Source organism: Pomacea canaliculata, linkage group LG10 (assembly GCF_003073045.1).
Source record: "Pomacea canaliculata isolate SZHN2017 linkage group LG10, ASM307304v1, whole genome shotgun sequence".
NCBI lineage: Eukaryota > Metazoa > Mollusca > Gastropoda > Architaenioglossa > Ampullariidae > Pomacea > Pomacea canaliculata.
Genome location: NC_037599.1, coordinates 13,809,313 through 13,824,165, shown reverse-complemented (window position 1 = coordinate 13,824,165; position 14,853 = coordinate 13,809,313). Strand labels below are relative to the sequence as shown.

The following is a 14,853-nucleotide window of genomic DNA, read 5'->3' as shown; positions in this document are numbered from 1 at the left end:
AGAAGGGAGGGTTTGGTGGGGTTGGGGAACCAGACCAACCGGAGAAAACTCCCCACAGCCGACCCTACAAACAGGTGTCACATATAAATGTCTCCAGAGGAGATGCGAACCTTGGGCCTCCATCTGCAGAGGTGACCCTGCTGTCGTCATCAAGGGGGCCGGATAGTCACGTGACAGGCAGACAGTTCTCTCACTAAAGTCGCGCCACGTGAGTTTTTTCCCCTCCGTATTAAACGGAGGACGAAATGAAAAAGTTGGGTTTGCCTAATAGACTGATTGTATTGGTATAACCCGGAGGATCACATTGCTGCACACCGTTGTCTCATTTCTGAAATGGAGATGTTGTTGACGATTATTGTCAAGGTCTCATTTCTACAGGGTTAGTGGTGGGTGGGTGTGAGACACGTGACATCACTCTGTGTGTGTGGGGGCGCTCTCACTTGTAAAACTGTTAAAAGGTGTTTTTGTCATTAATCAGGTGGGCTGCTTGTTATGTTTTATGTTCGATAGACGTTATGCAGTGTATAGCTAAGTACACGGGGTGCACGTGAAGACTTTCAACGTTTTCTTGATTAATAATTTGCGCGTGCCTGATGGAATGGTCTTGTCACAGACTAGAATGAGTTTTACGGGAGACTTTGCCTCCTGGCCTCCTGTGAGTGAAACACAAGGGGCTATCAGCTGCTTATTGTCGTCGTGCTGTGGTCGGTAGTGGCTGTCGTTTGACGCCATCACACGTGACCGAACAGTGACGTCACCACGTCTGCGCCACATGTGCGTCAGATAACCCCTCTTGACCCCTGCAGTTCAAGCAGTCCGTCATGACCGCATGTCCACCTTCCTGTATAATGTATGTGTTTATGATGTATAATGTATATGTTTATGATGCGACACCAAACACTGAAGACCTGTGTTTGTTCCTCTGCCTCAGCGACTTCTTGCCCTCTGTCTGTCTGTGTGTCTCTCTCTTCGTTTTTCCTGCCCTCGTGCACGTACGTGTGTGCATAGATATGTGTGTGTGTGTTTGGGAGGAGGTGTTCATGCGCACTGGCACGGGTGTAAAATTCATTTGGAAGAGATCGTCTGTTGAAAAAGTTAAAGAATGTGCAGGTCCAAGAAAGCCAAGCGCCAAGACAAGCGTTATTAACGGTCACGTGACTTTGTGGCTAACGGTCGTTCTACGTGTAAAACTTGAGATTTTGTCGAGCGAGAAACAGGCTTTGTAGTCTGATCTTGTTCACAGGTATGTATACGTTACATCCATTTACAGAAAACAACTTATACACAGAAAGAAAAAGGTGAGAGGGATGGGTCTAGCCAGGATGTAGCAGAGGGTGAGAGCTGGATGTAGCGGAGGGTGAGAGTTGTGTGTAACGGAGGGTGAGAGCTGGGTGTAGCCAGACTGTAGCGGAGGGTGAGAGCTGGGTGTAGCCAGGCTGTAGCGGAGGGTGAGAGCTGAGTGTAACAGAGGGTGAGAGCTGGGTGTAGCCAGGCTGTAGCACGGGGAGGAAGGTTTGGAGGAGCGGGGGCCGTGACAAAGCGTGGCGCCGATCGATGGCACACCGGTGTCAGGCAAACCCGCTCTCCAAAGAAGGGGATGAGGGGGCGAACCACCCCCAACCCCCGCTAGTCGCACACGCATTTTTTTTTTCAAGTAGCACCTCCCTCGGCCTCGCGCACGGCACGCGACACAGCTGTTACCTGTACACGCGCTGGCCGGGGCGCCGCCAGTCCTGTTCCTGTCTCCCCACCTCCGCAACCCCGCGACACCAGGCGCACCGCAGACCCTCCTGTCGGCCTCACGTCGAGGACACTCCAGGGGTGTGGGAGGGAGTCTGTGTGGGGGAGGCGGTGAGAGGGCTTTGTGCTCAGATGTGACTTCACAGGCCAAGTGCCGGGTGTGTCGACTTGAGGCCGACAGTATCGCTGGCATTGGTGGGCCATTCTATGCCTTAGTGGGCCAGTCTATGCCTTAGTGGGCCAGTCTATGCCCTAGGTGGGCCGTTCTCCTCGCTAGGCAATAGTGGGCCAGTCTATTATATAGGTATTGGTGGGCCAGTCTATTCACTCGCACCTACAAACGGCGACAGGTCAGGTGCGCAGACGACTGTTTCCTGCACTCCCGGGGGGAGACTAGTGACGGTGTGGGCCCCTACCTCACCCCTAGAACGTTGGCTCAATGCTCCTCCGCTCACTCACAGATCATCAGCCACTACACAGTACCCGTATGGCGGTAAGTAATGTCACTTGGAGGTGGATCGGGGAGGGGCTAGTGTTGTCTGGAGGGTGAATCAGAGAGACTCTGAAGGGACAAGGTGATATCAGACTGTGCACGGGTACTCTTGAAGGAGGAATTCTAAGATGAATGTAATCAACGATATTGTTGTAGGTCTTGTTTACACGTGACAGGTTATTTGTATACAGTTGTGTGGTCTGTGGAAAAGCTTTTTATTTTTGTTAACATAGGCGTGGAACTTATTTATACCTTAGTGTTATTTTCGGTTATCGCCGGGTCTTATTAACAGGAAATGTTTAAAACACGGGTATGGCTTTAACGGGCGTAAACTGTGAGCGGCAGGAGACAAGGTCTTGTTAACAGGAGGAAGCTAAACCCAGGCTGACACTGTTCCCTCTCTTAGCAAGGATTTCATGTGGCAGTGGCTTAGGAAGATGCTCGGCTTTGGGAGAGATGGTGATGGGGAGCAAACTCCATGCTGACAGTGAACGGCGTTCACATTCTCACCTCCTCAGTTTTTTTTTCTTTTTGAGGGGGTTGGCTGACCTTTGCTCCCTTGGTTCCTACGCCACCGTTTGGTTATAAAGTCTGTTACCAGAGCTTCACCTGACATCGGTGTGAAACTGCTGGAGAAATCATTTGCAATGAAGAGTTATCCCAATCTTGACCGAAATAAAACCCTGGTGTTGATGGTTACCTTAGTTCCTTGCCACCTTGTGTCAACATCGTGAAATCGTCTAGTCCAGTGTCACACGTGGTCATTCAGGGTGAATAGATCACAGGTGAGACAAGACTGACCTTGCCTGGTGTCATCGTGCATGTACAGGTAACATGCAGTGATGCTGGACTTGTATGAAGCAGGAGTGAAGAGGAGATGATAATTATGAAGAAGCTGGAGGACTGGTTATCATTCTGTCCGTTGCTTACTCACATCAGTAGATCAAGTTGCACGCAGGCGCGTGGGTGTCCATCAGGGAGGAGGAGTGTTTGTATGTGTGATTATGTGCGCATGCCTGTATGTGTGTGTGTGGTTGTGTGGGCATGCTTATATATATAACTCTGTGTGTGTGTGTGCTTATCTTCTTGCATTCCGTGGCACTGTCGACTGCTCTCTTCTCTCCAGTTACCTGTGTGCCAGAGAAATTGATTGTCGAGGTCGCAGGAAGGCACTGTGGATAGTTGGGTGGGGTGCGAGAAGAAACTCGCTATTGATTGGCTGGGGTGAACGGCCCTCCCTTTGTACATCCAACAACCCGAGGAGAAATAAAATGTATCGACTGCCCTACAAAGCTACACACCGAGGCTGATATTTTACCTCCAACCCCCCCTGGCCCTCCCATAGTTTATTAAGTGCTTTGGTCTTGGTCTTTTCGTTCCCTCCTTGTGCAATTGAACTCCATTAACGGTCTTAGTTTCCGTTTTGAGTCCTGCAGGCCGATGACATGTCACATGAGGAGACAGGCTTGTGATGTAACATTGTGACGTGTGACATGTCTGGGACTGGAGTACAGTTGCTATGTAACACAAGGTGAGCTGTGGACAGTTTTACTTACCTGATTTATTGATGATTTTATATGTTGTATTACACATTGTTTTGTCTGGCTGATACTATATATATAAAACATATAGTAAAATAGGATAGCGAGACTTTGTCTTGCTCGTTTATATGGACGTTTATATGCATACAGTAAGCTAGGTAGTATGCATAGCCCCTGGTTTATCAGATTGTATGGCGGACTATACACAGACAGACAGGTGCGACATTTATTGTCCTTTGCCGGGCTGTCTTGTCCATCCCCGAGATGTATGTGAGCTCACCTGTGTGTGTGTGTGTGGTCATGTGTGTGTGTGGTCATGTGTGTATGTGCATGTGTGTGCGTACATGTGTGTGTGTCAGTGTACGCACGCCCTGTTCGTTCATCTGTTTACATTTGATGTCGGCGGCTCTCGTGTCACGTGACGAGGGAAGTTCTCAGTCAGAAATCGATGTCGTGCGGTCCTGAGACTGGGGTTCGTCCTCAACCCGCCCCACTTCCACAGTCGCACACGCGGCCATCATCTGCTCCACACCTGAAAAAAAAACATTCACTTGGTTCCGGGTGGCACACCCGCATCATGTTTCCACTACTGCGTAGAGCGCAGGGAGGGGTGGGAAGGTGTCTGCTGGCAGCAGTGGGCAGCACTTTCTTTCTTCCTCTCCCTCTCACTGTTCGTCCTTTTCTTTCATGTCTTGGTGTGTATGTCTGTGTCGTGTCAATAAATTGAGATTTTATGAGAAATCAGTGATAAGAAAGTTTAAAAACATCTTTAGATGATGTTTTCTATTTTTTCTTTTCTTTGGTAATCATAGTCATCCTTTTCTCTTGCTGGTTGTCTGTCCTTAAACAGGTCGAAAGGAGTCGACCTTCCACTAGATCGATCTCATGATAAAGATCGTCCCTTACCTTTTTGTTCAGTAGTCGGAGTCAGAAGGCGACTATTAACATTTTCAAATACATAAACTGCAGTTGTTTGGATGTCTAGGTCGTCGCATGAAAATACAAGAATAACTTAACGGACAGTTTGTAATACTCCTTACTGATTTACTGACATTACAGGACATGGGAAAAAGAAAGGGGATTATTTAGGAAGTATGGGAGGAGTCAATTCACGAAGTGAAAAAAAAAAAAAAAAAAAAGCTAGAAGGGGGAAGGTGTTTAAGAAACATAAAAGGTATTGTGGATAAAGTGAGGAATTCAAATGAGGGGACCCACTGACAAATAGTACCCCGAGGTCTGTAACTTGAACTGGAACTTGTCCCGACAGGAAGTTGAGTGTAGCATCTCGTGGCTCCCTCTGGAGCCTGGCACGTGGAGCTACGGGAGTGTCGTTGTCTCCCAAACAAAGTGGGGCCCAGACAAAGGTGCATGGGGAGAGGCTGAGTGTATCAATACTCGCCATCAATAGCCTGTGTCACGATGCACGCGCCGGGCCGCAGTGCGCAGCTTGTGACTCCGCCGCTCGTCACTGTTCACTCCACTGTCAGTCATCTGCCACCAGCTTTGGAAAATAATAATAATCATGCACGGCGTGTCTCTTCTCTGTCTCGTGTTGTAGCAATGGCTTGAAGAGGTCAAAGGTCTCACCTGTGTGTCTGCGCCATCCGCTCCAGCGTCTGCAAGGTACGTGACGTCATCCATAGCACGCGAGCACCCACGATGCCGGACAGGTAGACAGGTAGATATCATATGGGCACACAGGTGTGTTATAGATGGTGTCACCTGTTTGACTTGATTAGTCCATGACATAATCCTAGAGGCAGGGATGCTGTCGGTTTGTACCACATTGAGTGAGATGTGTAGGAAAATGGAGATAATTGTTCGTTTCTTGCCGATAAGGTTATCTTTGGTTATCAGCTGAAGCTGTGAGACTTTAATACGATATACGGTATCATGATATACAGTAAGCTGTGAGACTTTAAAATATTTATGATATTATACATTGCGTAATATATATATAATATTATGATAAACATTACTTGAGTTGTCAATGAGTACTCAGCACCACAACCGCACAAGTAAACTATATATAGTTTATATATATATACTATATTCGACACTTCACGACTTTTAATTTCTGTAACATTTAAAATTAATTTTGTAAGCTTATATATATATCAAAACATACTTTAACCAGAGTTTCTGGAGAACGAGTTTCCAATTCGCACTACTCACATATTCATATTTTGCAGTTCCACTTCTCTCATGTAAATTCACGCACGTAATGTAGCCGCCGTACTTGAACTGGCAACCTGTAGATAAGTAGACATAATAACAGATTTTTAATGTAACCACATTTATTGTAAGACTTTGCCATATTTGAAGTACACTAAAATCACTCAGGATGAAAACGCACGCATTACCAACCCTCATTCCCCACCCAATTATACAACTAGGAGAGAATGGGGTCAAAGGTGACGGCCTTAATAATCTCGACTATGTTTTAACCTTTCGCTCCCATAGGCACATACAGAAGCTAACACACACTGGCAGAGATCACAGAGTGTTCACATGTGGGCATTCAGTAGGTTACAGTGTTTTGTCCTATTGTTTGAGAGAGAGATGTATATATATATACGGAGGTAGGTGTCCCACCAACCTAGCTTTGCCCTACTTCGCTTGTTTGTTGAGGACTTCTGTCTGGTCCTGTGTTTGTACAGAAAGGTCGTGGGTACGATAATAATGCTGCTACTGGTATACAGACATGTACTGCTGTACACTTGGGGAGAAAGCCTACAGACAGATGTTTATTTTCATGTTTATTTTCATGTAGTCCCACGTGTCAGACAGAAGTACATGATAGAAAGGTAAACAGATACTTGATACTACTTGATATAAGTAGGATGCATGAACCATCCACATAGCTGTATGTGCAGAGATACATGTTTAGAGACAAACGTGAAATATTAACTTTGTAACCTAGCAAATGGATGCACGGACAGACAGACAACAAAAGGTGAGAAAGGAAAGCTAAAACATTGTAATAAGGTAAAACATTCCAGACTCACCCTTCTGTTTTAAAAGAATGAATTAAGTTCATTTTAAAATACTAATTTATGTAAAAATGAATTTAGTTTGTTTAACTGTTTCGAACGAATCGATTTAGTTTATTATTAAATATAATTTTTAAAATAAAGGATTCAGTTTATCATAAAATTTTAATTTACTTGAAAAAAATTAATTCAGTTTATTGTAAGATACTATTTTGAAAAATCTTAACGAATAATGCCCCTCCATTTCGAGGCACGGCTTTCAAACCTCTGCCTAAAACAAAGTTATGTTCTGGCGAGGAGACCTCATCTCCAAAAAATCCTGTTCTTTCTTTAACCACCTTTCCGACCTTTCTGCACTTGTTCGCGCGGAAGCAGCAGAAGCATCTCACCTTTGACCCCTTCCGGACACTTGTCGGCCGCCATTCCACCTTTGGACGTGTGTTGATTGGGATTTTGTCTCTGCTATGAAATCCTTTCGAAAATTTACGAAGTGTGAGAGTTATTACACAGCTGTGGGGAGGTCGCCATGTCGGGAGGATGATGGCCTCGCACGGACGCGAAGTGTCGGCATTACGGGGAGCACCTTGCCGAGGTGACAGTGGCCACATGGAGGTCGCTGCGACTTCCAGATACTTAAAAATGAGCTCAACTTCCAAAATCCCTTTACAACGATCTTAATGTAACAGTGCAGAGGCACCCAGGAGCCTGTTAGTCTGCTTCATCGCTATGATTTCTCCTCTCCTCCCTCATTCCCTCTTCCCATCCTTACCTTCACAGCGGCCATCTTTAGTGTTGGTGCTACCTGACATCTTGTACTTGTGTAGTATGTCGCATTAATATTGTTTTTCAAACTGCACTGTATGCAGAAATAAGCTTTGTTTACATTTTTTTACCTGCTCGTAATAATGGTAAATCTAATGCGATGTGGTCAGATGCACGGTGTCACGTGATCATCCACGCTTCCTGACTGCGTCGTGTAATTAATGTAAACGGTGTTTATGAACGTTCACATGTTCTCTGCATGTAAATGTTTTTAATTTTCATAAACACATGTTTGTACCTCGTTGTTTACCTACAAGATTCCCCCCCACACACACACACTAATCTTTACTCCCCTCTCTAACCCTCCCTAAGTGCACACTCTTCTCGTTCTGTCACGTGGGCCCCGCTGGGCATGCGCGGAATACCGTCGCACCATTCCAGGATTATCATCTTGGAACTGTTTGCAGGCTGCCACCACCACACCACCACCCCTCTCTCACTCTATCACGTGACACAGCCATAGGTCAAAGGGCAAGTCGCTTAGCAGCTATAAAGCTGAAGAGCGAGCACTGCTCCCTGCCTGCACTGCTCCATGTGCCGCATCACACAGGGGCGCCGCAAGGAAAAACAACCTTTGCAAGCATCACATGTTGTGGCAGCTGCAGCTGCAGCTGTGTGTGCAAGACAACACCTACCCTGTGTGTCAAGTACTTGTCAAGGAAGTGTCCTGACATTTCGTTGTCCCCGTGCCGTGCAAAAAAAAATACTGCGACTCCATGGTGTGTGTCAGGGCCGTGTGACAGTCGCCATGTTTGGCTTGTAACGCGTGTGTGTAACGCCGCCTGGTAATGATGAGCCTGGCAATGGATATTCTCCCTTTGCGTTACGGCCGCCTGCGGCATTACCTGAAGAAGGTAAGATAACCCACGGGGGGAGGCAATGCCGGAGAAATGTCCACACAGACCAGTTGCTCACCTGTCTCTACTACGAGAGTCGACAACGTTTCACTCTTGCCTTTGATCATTATTAGATAATGATATATATAGTGTTAGATAACATTGACAGTGTGGAACTACACAGCTTTGTTATTCTTGTCCAAACATTGTATTGTGTCAATTGAATTTACCTGCTATAGGGAAAAATTCAGTCAGGTGTAAACGAATAAAGATTTTTCTAAACTAATCCACGTTCATTATTTTAGGTTTACATAATATCTGACATTCGCCGAGTTATTACCAAATAATTTGCCACAATCGATGTGGTACTGTGCCAAAGGTTTATCGCAGTGTTGCATCGCGATTGGTTTCTTGTATCGAACACAACGGAGAACAATTTGAAACATTCCGTTAGTATTTTATCATTGTTGCATCCTTGTTTTTTTTGTATTGATCATCGTTGCATCTTTGGTTCATTCATATTTATCACTGTGCTCGTAGTTCTCATTCGTCACACAATAAAATTGATTGAAAACATACATTTGTTTATCTTATAAAATCGGGCAAAACTTTTTGGACACCTTGTACACATGCACAAAGATAGTTTTACACTCACACACGCACATCTCTGTGATGTGTATTTCTCTTTCATCTCCATTTCCCATTCTGTTCGTTCCATCTAATCCTTTGTTTCTGCTTATCTGTTTGTCCCTCGTGCTGTAGTAGTAGTCACTAACTTCAGTAGAGCACACGGGGAGGCATGCAACACTCGGATACAGCGACATTGTAACTCTTTAACCCTTACACTGTCCGTGTTTCAGGAGATGCAGGAGACTTTAAACTTTTAATCATTTCAGTGTCCGTGTTTCAGGAAAGCCTGTCCAGCGCAGACAGCGACATGAGCACGGAGACGTCCCCCTCCACCAACATGGACTCCGCCACCCACAGCATCGACGGTAAAGGTAGGACGTGCATCCCCATCCCCATTCCCCACCTCACTCTCACCCCTCCACACTTTGTCTCGCTGTTCTTTTCGTCCAGTGCTCCGTGAAGGTTGATATAAAGACTAGTGATACACTTTAAGTCCGGACTGAAACTATGGGCTAGATGCGCATGTAACACCTACCTGTGCTGTGGATACCTGTACAGGTATATGCCGACCTCAATGTCAGCCCTACAGCCAGGCAATCCGCGTTTGAGGTAACTAGAGGAGACATAGCTATGGGCTGGAGGCAGATCCCTGTGGGACATCATCGGATTGGAGGCAGTTCAAACCCTTAAATGCCGGCAGTTGCGGAGCTCAGAGAATAGTGGATAACTATTAATAGCACCACGTCATGCGTCCAGCCTCTACCTACCGCTTGAGAGCCTTCCAAGGAACTGACACGTGAAGGACAGCTGCCCTTGATTCCTACTGTCCTGTGTGGACGTATAAAAGCAACGTTATTCCTACTGTCCTGTGTGGACGTAAATAGCTTTCCTCATATGCTCTGTCCTGTGTGGACTTAGAAAGCTGTCTTGTTTCTGCTGTCCTATGCCGACTAAGAAAGCTACGTGATTCCGACTGTCCTATGCTGACGTAAGAAAGCTACGTGATTCCGACTGTCCTATGCTGACGTAAGAAAGCTACGTGATTCCTACTGTGCTGTGCTGACGTCAGAAAGCTACGTGATTCCTACTGTGCTGTGCTGACGTAAAGGCACGTCGTGACCTTTAGGCCGCTGTGTGCGTGTCACGTAGTAGTCACATTCAGTCCTGATAAGTGACTGCTGCGCCGATGATTATGATTAAATTGTCCAGTTAGCCTCCTCCGACCGTCATAATGATATTTGGCGTAGAGTTTGAAAAAACTTCTGTGGCAAGCAGCGTGCACCAACGGCTGCCATCAGATTTGTTTTCATTGGCTCTGATGAACGCGGCATGAGGCTGCTCGTTATGTCAAATATCTCCTGTTGACAGTCAACATCGCTTTGTCTCCGCCTTCTTTTGTATCAGCCTTACTGTAATAAGCTCTTTATGTATGAATGAATTCATACCTTGTGCTTATCGTTGTTTGTGTTTGCGCGCGCGCGTGTGTGTACATGCTTACAAGCAGTGTGAGGATCACGTGACGAGTGAAGGAAACTCTTTAGTCGGGAGGTGCGTTCGCTCGGTTTGTAGTAGAACCACGCTGCCTGCTGGTCTGACAACGCTTCTGTCTCTCCTGGTAGTCACGTGACGTCTTCACGGTGTCGTCATGATCGTCACTAAGGGGAAGGTGTTGTACCTGCGGCCTGCAGAAACACCTGTTGTGATGACGTCAGCAGAGCAGATAGCCAGTTCTTGTGCACCTGCTGTGTGTTGCCTAACATGGCTTACTGGACAGTCACCGGCACCACCACGATGCTTGTGCATGATCAGCAAGTCGTTACTCCAGTCTGCAAGTCACGTGGTACCAGGTATGGAGCAGACAAGGGTGGATAGGGACCACAAGTGTCAACCCAAGAAGCAGTGGATACATCAACAAATGGACATCGTGAGGTCATGTATCTGACGATGACAAACGGATGGAGGCAATTTTGTGTAAAGCTTCCAGTTTGTAGAGCAGGGCGAGTTGAATGGCGAGACGACGAGGTCAGGACATATCACAGGCCTGCGAAAGTCGCTCGACAATTGTTAGTAGACGAGGGCGCGGACACAGCCAAGCGTGGAATGAAAAGCAGACGACAATTAGCTGAGTATCGACTGCTTTCGGCGCTTAACCGGAAGCATTTAGTCCACCCATCGATCCCTCCAGCGCCGCGGCGTGGCCATCACCTCGTTGTGTCCGATCACGTGGAGACCGTTTTGTGCTTCAGGTTGGCAGGCTGCTCGGGCGACTTGGCCACTTCCGGCTCTTGCCTGCCATGCGCACAGCGGCGGAAGCGATGCACTTGTTTGCGGCGGGTGTGGAAATGTTTTGTTTGTAGGCATGGTGTTGATTTTTGCTTTTTGTTGAGTGTAAAACCGTGTTCTGTTTGGGTGGCTTCTTTGTCTGCCTGACAGTTGTGTAAAACGTTTGTCCTGTGGCTGACTCTTGGTTCTGGCTAATAGTCAGGCTTTCCCCCCCTGAACGGAACAAAATCGAAGATTTTAGATGTTTTACTTATCATGTTTGATGTCTCTACGCCATGTTTTCGATACAAATGGAATTTCCTGATTTGTTTCTGACATGTGTACATATTCGCGGGCAGACAGGCAGGCAAGCGGGTAGTCACGTGTCAGATGGAGATTGTTGATTGGTTACTTTATTTCTTCAAGAGAATAAGGGGTCCGAGCACTCACAATAAGTCCTCAGCTTCCTTAACTGGCAGGGGAACTTGATGAGGGTGAGATGTACTTTGTACCTCCCTTGAAAATCAGACGACAAAGACAACTAATAAATGATGCCGGTAGTTCACAATAGTCTTGCACCAAAAGGTATATATGTAGCTGGCTCTGTGTGTGTGTGCGCATGCGTGTGCCAAGACATCAGTACGTGGCTGTTAACCCAGTCTAGTGTAACGACAGCACAACAACGCATGCAGGTCCGAACTCAGCTCCGTCCCCCGGTGCGCCCTAAACTGCGATGGAGTGGTCCATTGTCAACACGCGGAGGATGGCGCGTCCCCGTGGACTGTCCTCCCCAACACTACCTCCCTGGCGCTGGGGGTGAGGAATCTCTGCTGATTGCATCCAGCACGCGATCCGCAGGCTGCCGTGCACTAACCTCCCTGACCGCCCCTCGGTGCCGGGGAAACGACCATCGAAGACACTCCATCTTCGGTCGACACGGTGTGACCAACAAGTCTGTAACAACAAGAGAGACAAACGTCCAGGCTCCAGGGGCTAGGTGGGAGAGAGGATTTGAGGCTGACCGTGCCTGGAGCAATGTCCGTGGATATTCTAGACTGAAGGTGTTAAGGGTATTGTCGAGGGACGCTTTTGTCGGTTTGAGTTCAGTGTTTCAGACCGATTGGGCAACAGGGGGGTAGGCATCGGGTAGCGCCATTCCTCGCAGTCTGATATTATAATGAGTACATTTGGCGTTTGTTTATGTAGTTCTTCTCTAATAGCTGTTAGAGATTCTGGTTTAAGGCACCCTTAATGTTTTTAAACACACAGAGTGAGAGTAGTGTCCCTTCGCACAACAAACTTGAGCCTAACGGTCCTCGATGTTTGGTTTTTCCGGCTTTTTAATGTTTTGCGATTTGAGTGTAATTGTATTGGTCTGTACATGTTGATGACATCCTCGGGATTGTGTTGGACTATTTATTTACATGCCTGCCTTTTTTTTAGCTCCTTTTTTTAACTTTCTTCGGCCAGTCTTCTTGAGCTAGCGCCATGACAGATGGTACAAGTCCTCACTTACATCATCGCTAGTCACGTGGTTAAAGCAGTTTCTCTCTGCTTGGTGACCATGCGGGTCCCGAAAATCTCCTGACGATTTTATTCAGGTTCTTGATTATTTATTGGTGTATTCTGCTTTTGACAAATGGCTGTACAATTTTAGGATGTAAACTTTGACCCATGAACATTTTGGTCTGAGATCAGGATGTCATCTTGAGCACAAACCCTGGGATTCCGCGAACTTACTTAACCTGTGAGTCATTCTTTGTGAAACGCCATGTGGCGCTGCATACCTAACCTTTATTATTTTTATTATTTAATTATTCAGGTCTTCGATTTGTTTTTCTTTTCATTCTGGACCTCAGAAAATACTTTACCTACTGAAATAGATGTGAGATTGAAAAAGGCTTAAACAGCATCTTTTGTCTTGGATAAGGTTCAGTGTAGTTTGCACGACAGTTGATAAAATAACCAGACAACGGCTTCTTGAAATGCCGGAAGGGTTCGGGGTGTGTGTGTGTGTCGTGGGGTGGATGTGTGTGTCGTGGGGTGGGTGGGATGGTCTGTCTCAGGGGCGACAATACGATTCACTAATTAAAGTAGGAACTACTGTTGCCTTTTCAATAGTTCAAAACTATCAGAGATAACTTCTTCTTGAGATGTATGTTTATAACCTCCCCTTCCTGAGCTTATTTATTGCTACTTTCACCAGAAATTTCTTCTGTACTTCTGTTAGATGCTTTGGTTGACCACCATGTAATCAACTGGAAACAACGATTATTTTTAACGCCTACATTCCTTCTGTTTGGACATCACAGACCGTAACTTAACCAGACATCTTGCCTTGCACTATAGCCCATTACTTACCTGTGTATTTACCTTCTGTAAACATCTTAGCCATCAACTCGCCACTTACTAGCTTTCTATGAATACTTAACTCCATAATTTTCTGAGACATCGTCAGCGGCCAACGGCTTAGCCATCGTGGCTGATGGCGGGACGCCAGGACCTGGAAGGTCTGGTCTTCTCCCCTTACATTCTTGCCGAGACGATGGGTATGGACGCCCCTCTCATCGTCTTTGACAGAAGATGCTTCGTTGTTGGCTGACTGCCGGTGGCAAGTTCTGTGACCCATGACACGAAAGACGAGACGGCCTGGGCTGAAGTCGAGGGCATCACCACACGGCTGTGGGGTCTGGAGGAGGACGAGCTGGTCAGCTTCATGGCCGGCCCCAAGTTCCCGTTGTGAGTTCCTCGGAGGTGCAGCTCCAGCCTCCCTGTCCCTCGCACTCGTGCTTCCAGTTCATGAATAAACATGGAGCGCGGGGGGATGGAAGCGAACCTATCGATTTTTTTCTGTCCGCGCGCGAGAGAGGAAACAGACTCCGTGTGTCTGTCTCGGCCAGCCCTATACTCGAGCACTCAGTTGATGCTGTTGTACCGGGCGCCGGTCCCTGGGAGGCTGGCACCGTGCTCCGGCGAGAAAAGTGAAAGCATCTTGCGCACTTGGTGTAGGGCCGTCCCCCCCGCACGCGCACCGGAGTGTTGTGCACGGAGGTCGCCCGCTCTTGCCGTTCGTTCATTATTTATGAGGACTAGAAGGGAGGCAGCGAATTAATGGGGGGAGGCTTTTCCCTCGGACGCGACCCCTTGCCGCCGTAGCGATGTTTCATGCATCCGGGCTTTTGTCTTTGACCTACACCCGGTCCGCCGACATAGACACTGCAGACTTTACCTTGGACCTATACGCGGTCCCCCGACTAGGCTGTTGTCCTCTTTCGTGCCTGCATCTGAGGACACATCTGAGACTGAATACAGCTAAAGTCACTCAAGAAACATAAACTAACATAAACTGACACTAGGTGTCACTGCAAGCGTTGACTGGAACGAATCTGTTCTGGCAAAGGAAGAAGTCGTCATTAGTTGTCGCCCTTTGTCTACCGCTCTTTTGCTCACCTTTTTCTTGTTTGTTTGCTTTCATGTGTTGGTAGTTTTCCCCATCAGTTGGTGTATTAAAGGTGAATAGTTTGAGAAGCAGTTAG

The 14,853-nt window shown here is 47.0% G+C and overlaps 1 protein-coding gene across 1 annotated transcript in view; it reads left to right on the top strand.

Annotated features, from left to right (window-relative positions):
* LOC112573513 (nucleolar protein 4-like) overlaps positions 1 to 14,853 on the top strand; it is a 142,184-nt gene that overhangs the window by 75,653 nt on the left and 51,678 nt on the right. The window contains exon 4 of the mRNA XM_025253962.1: positions 9,336 to 9,426. Coding sequence (XP_025109747.1) covers positions 9,336 to 9,426 — 91 coding nt within the window. The remainder of the gene's footprint in view (positions 1 to 9,335; positions 9,427 to 14,853) is intronic.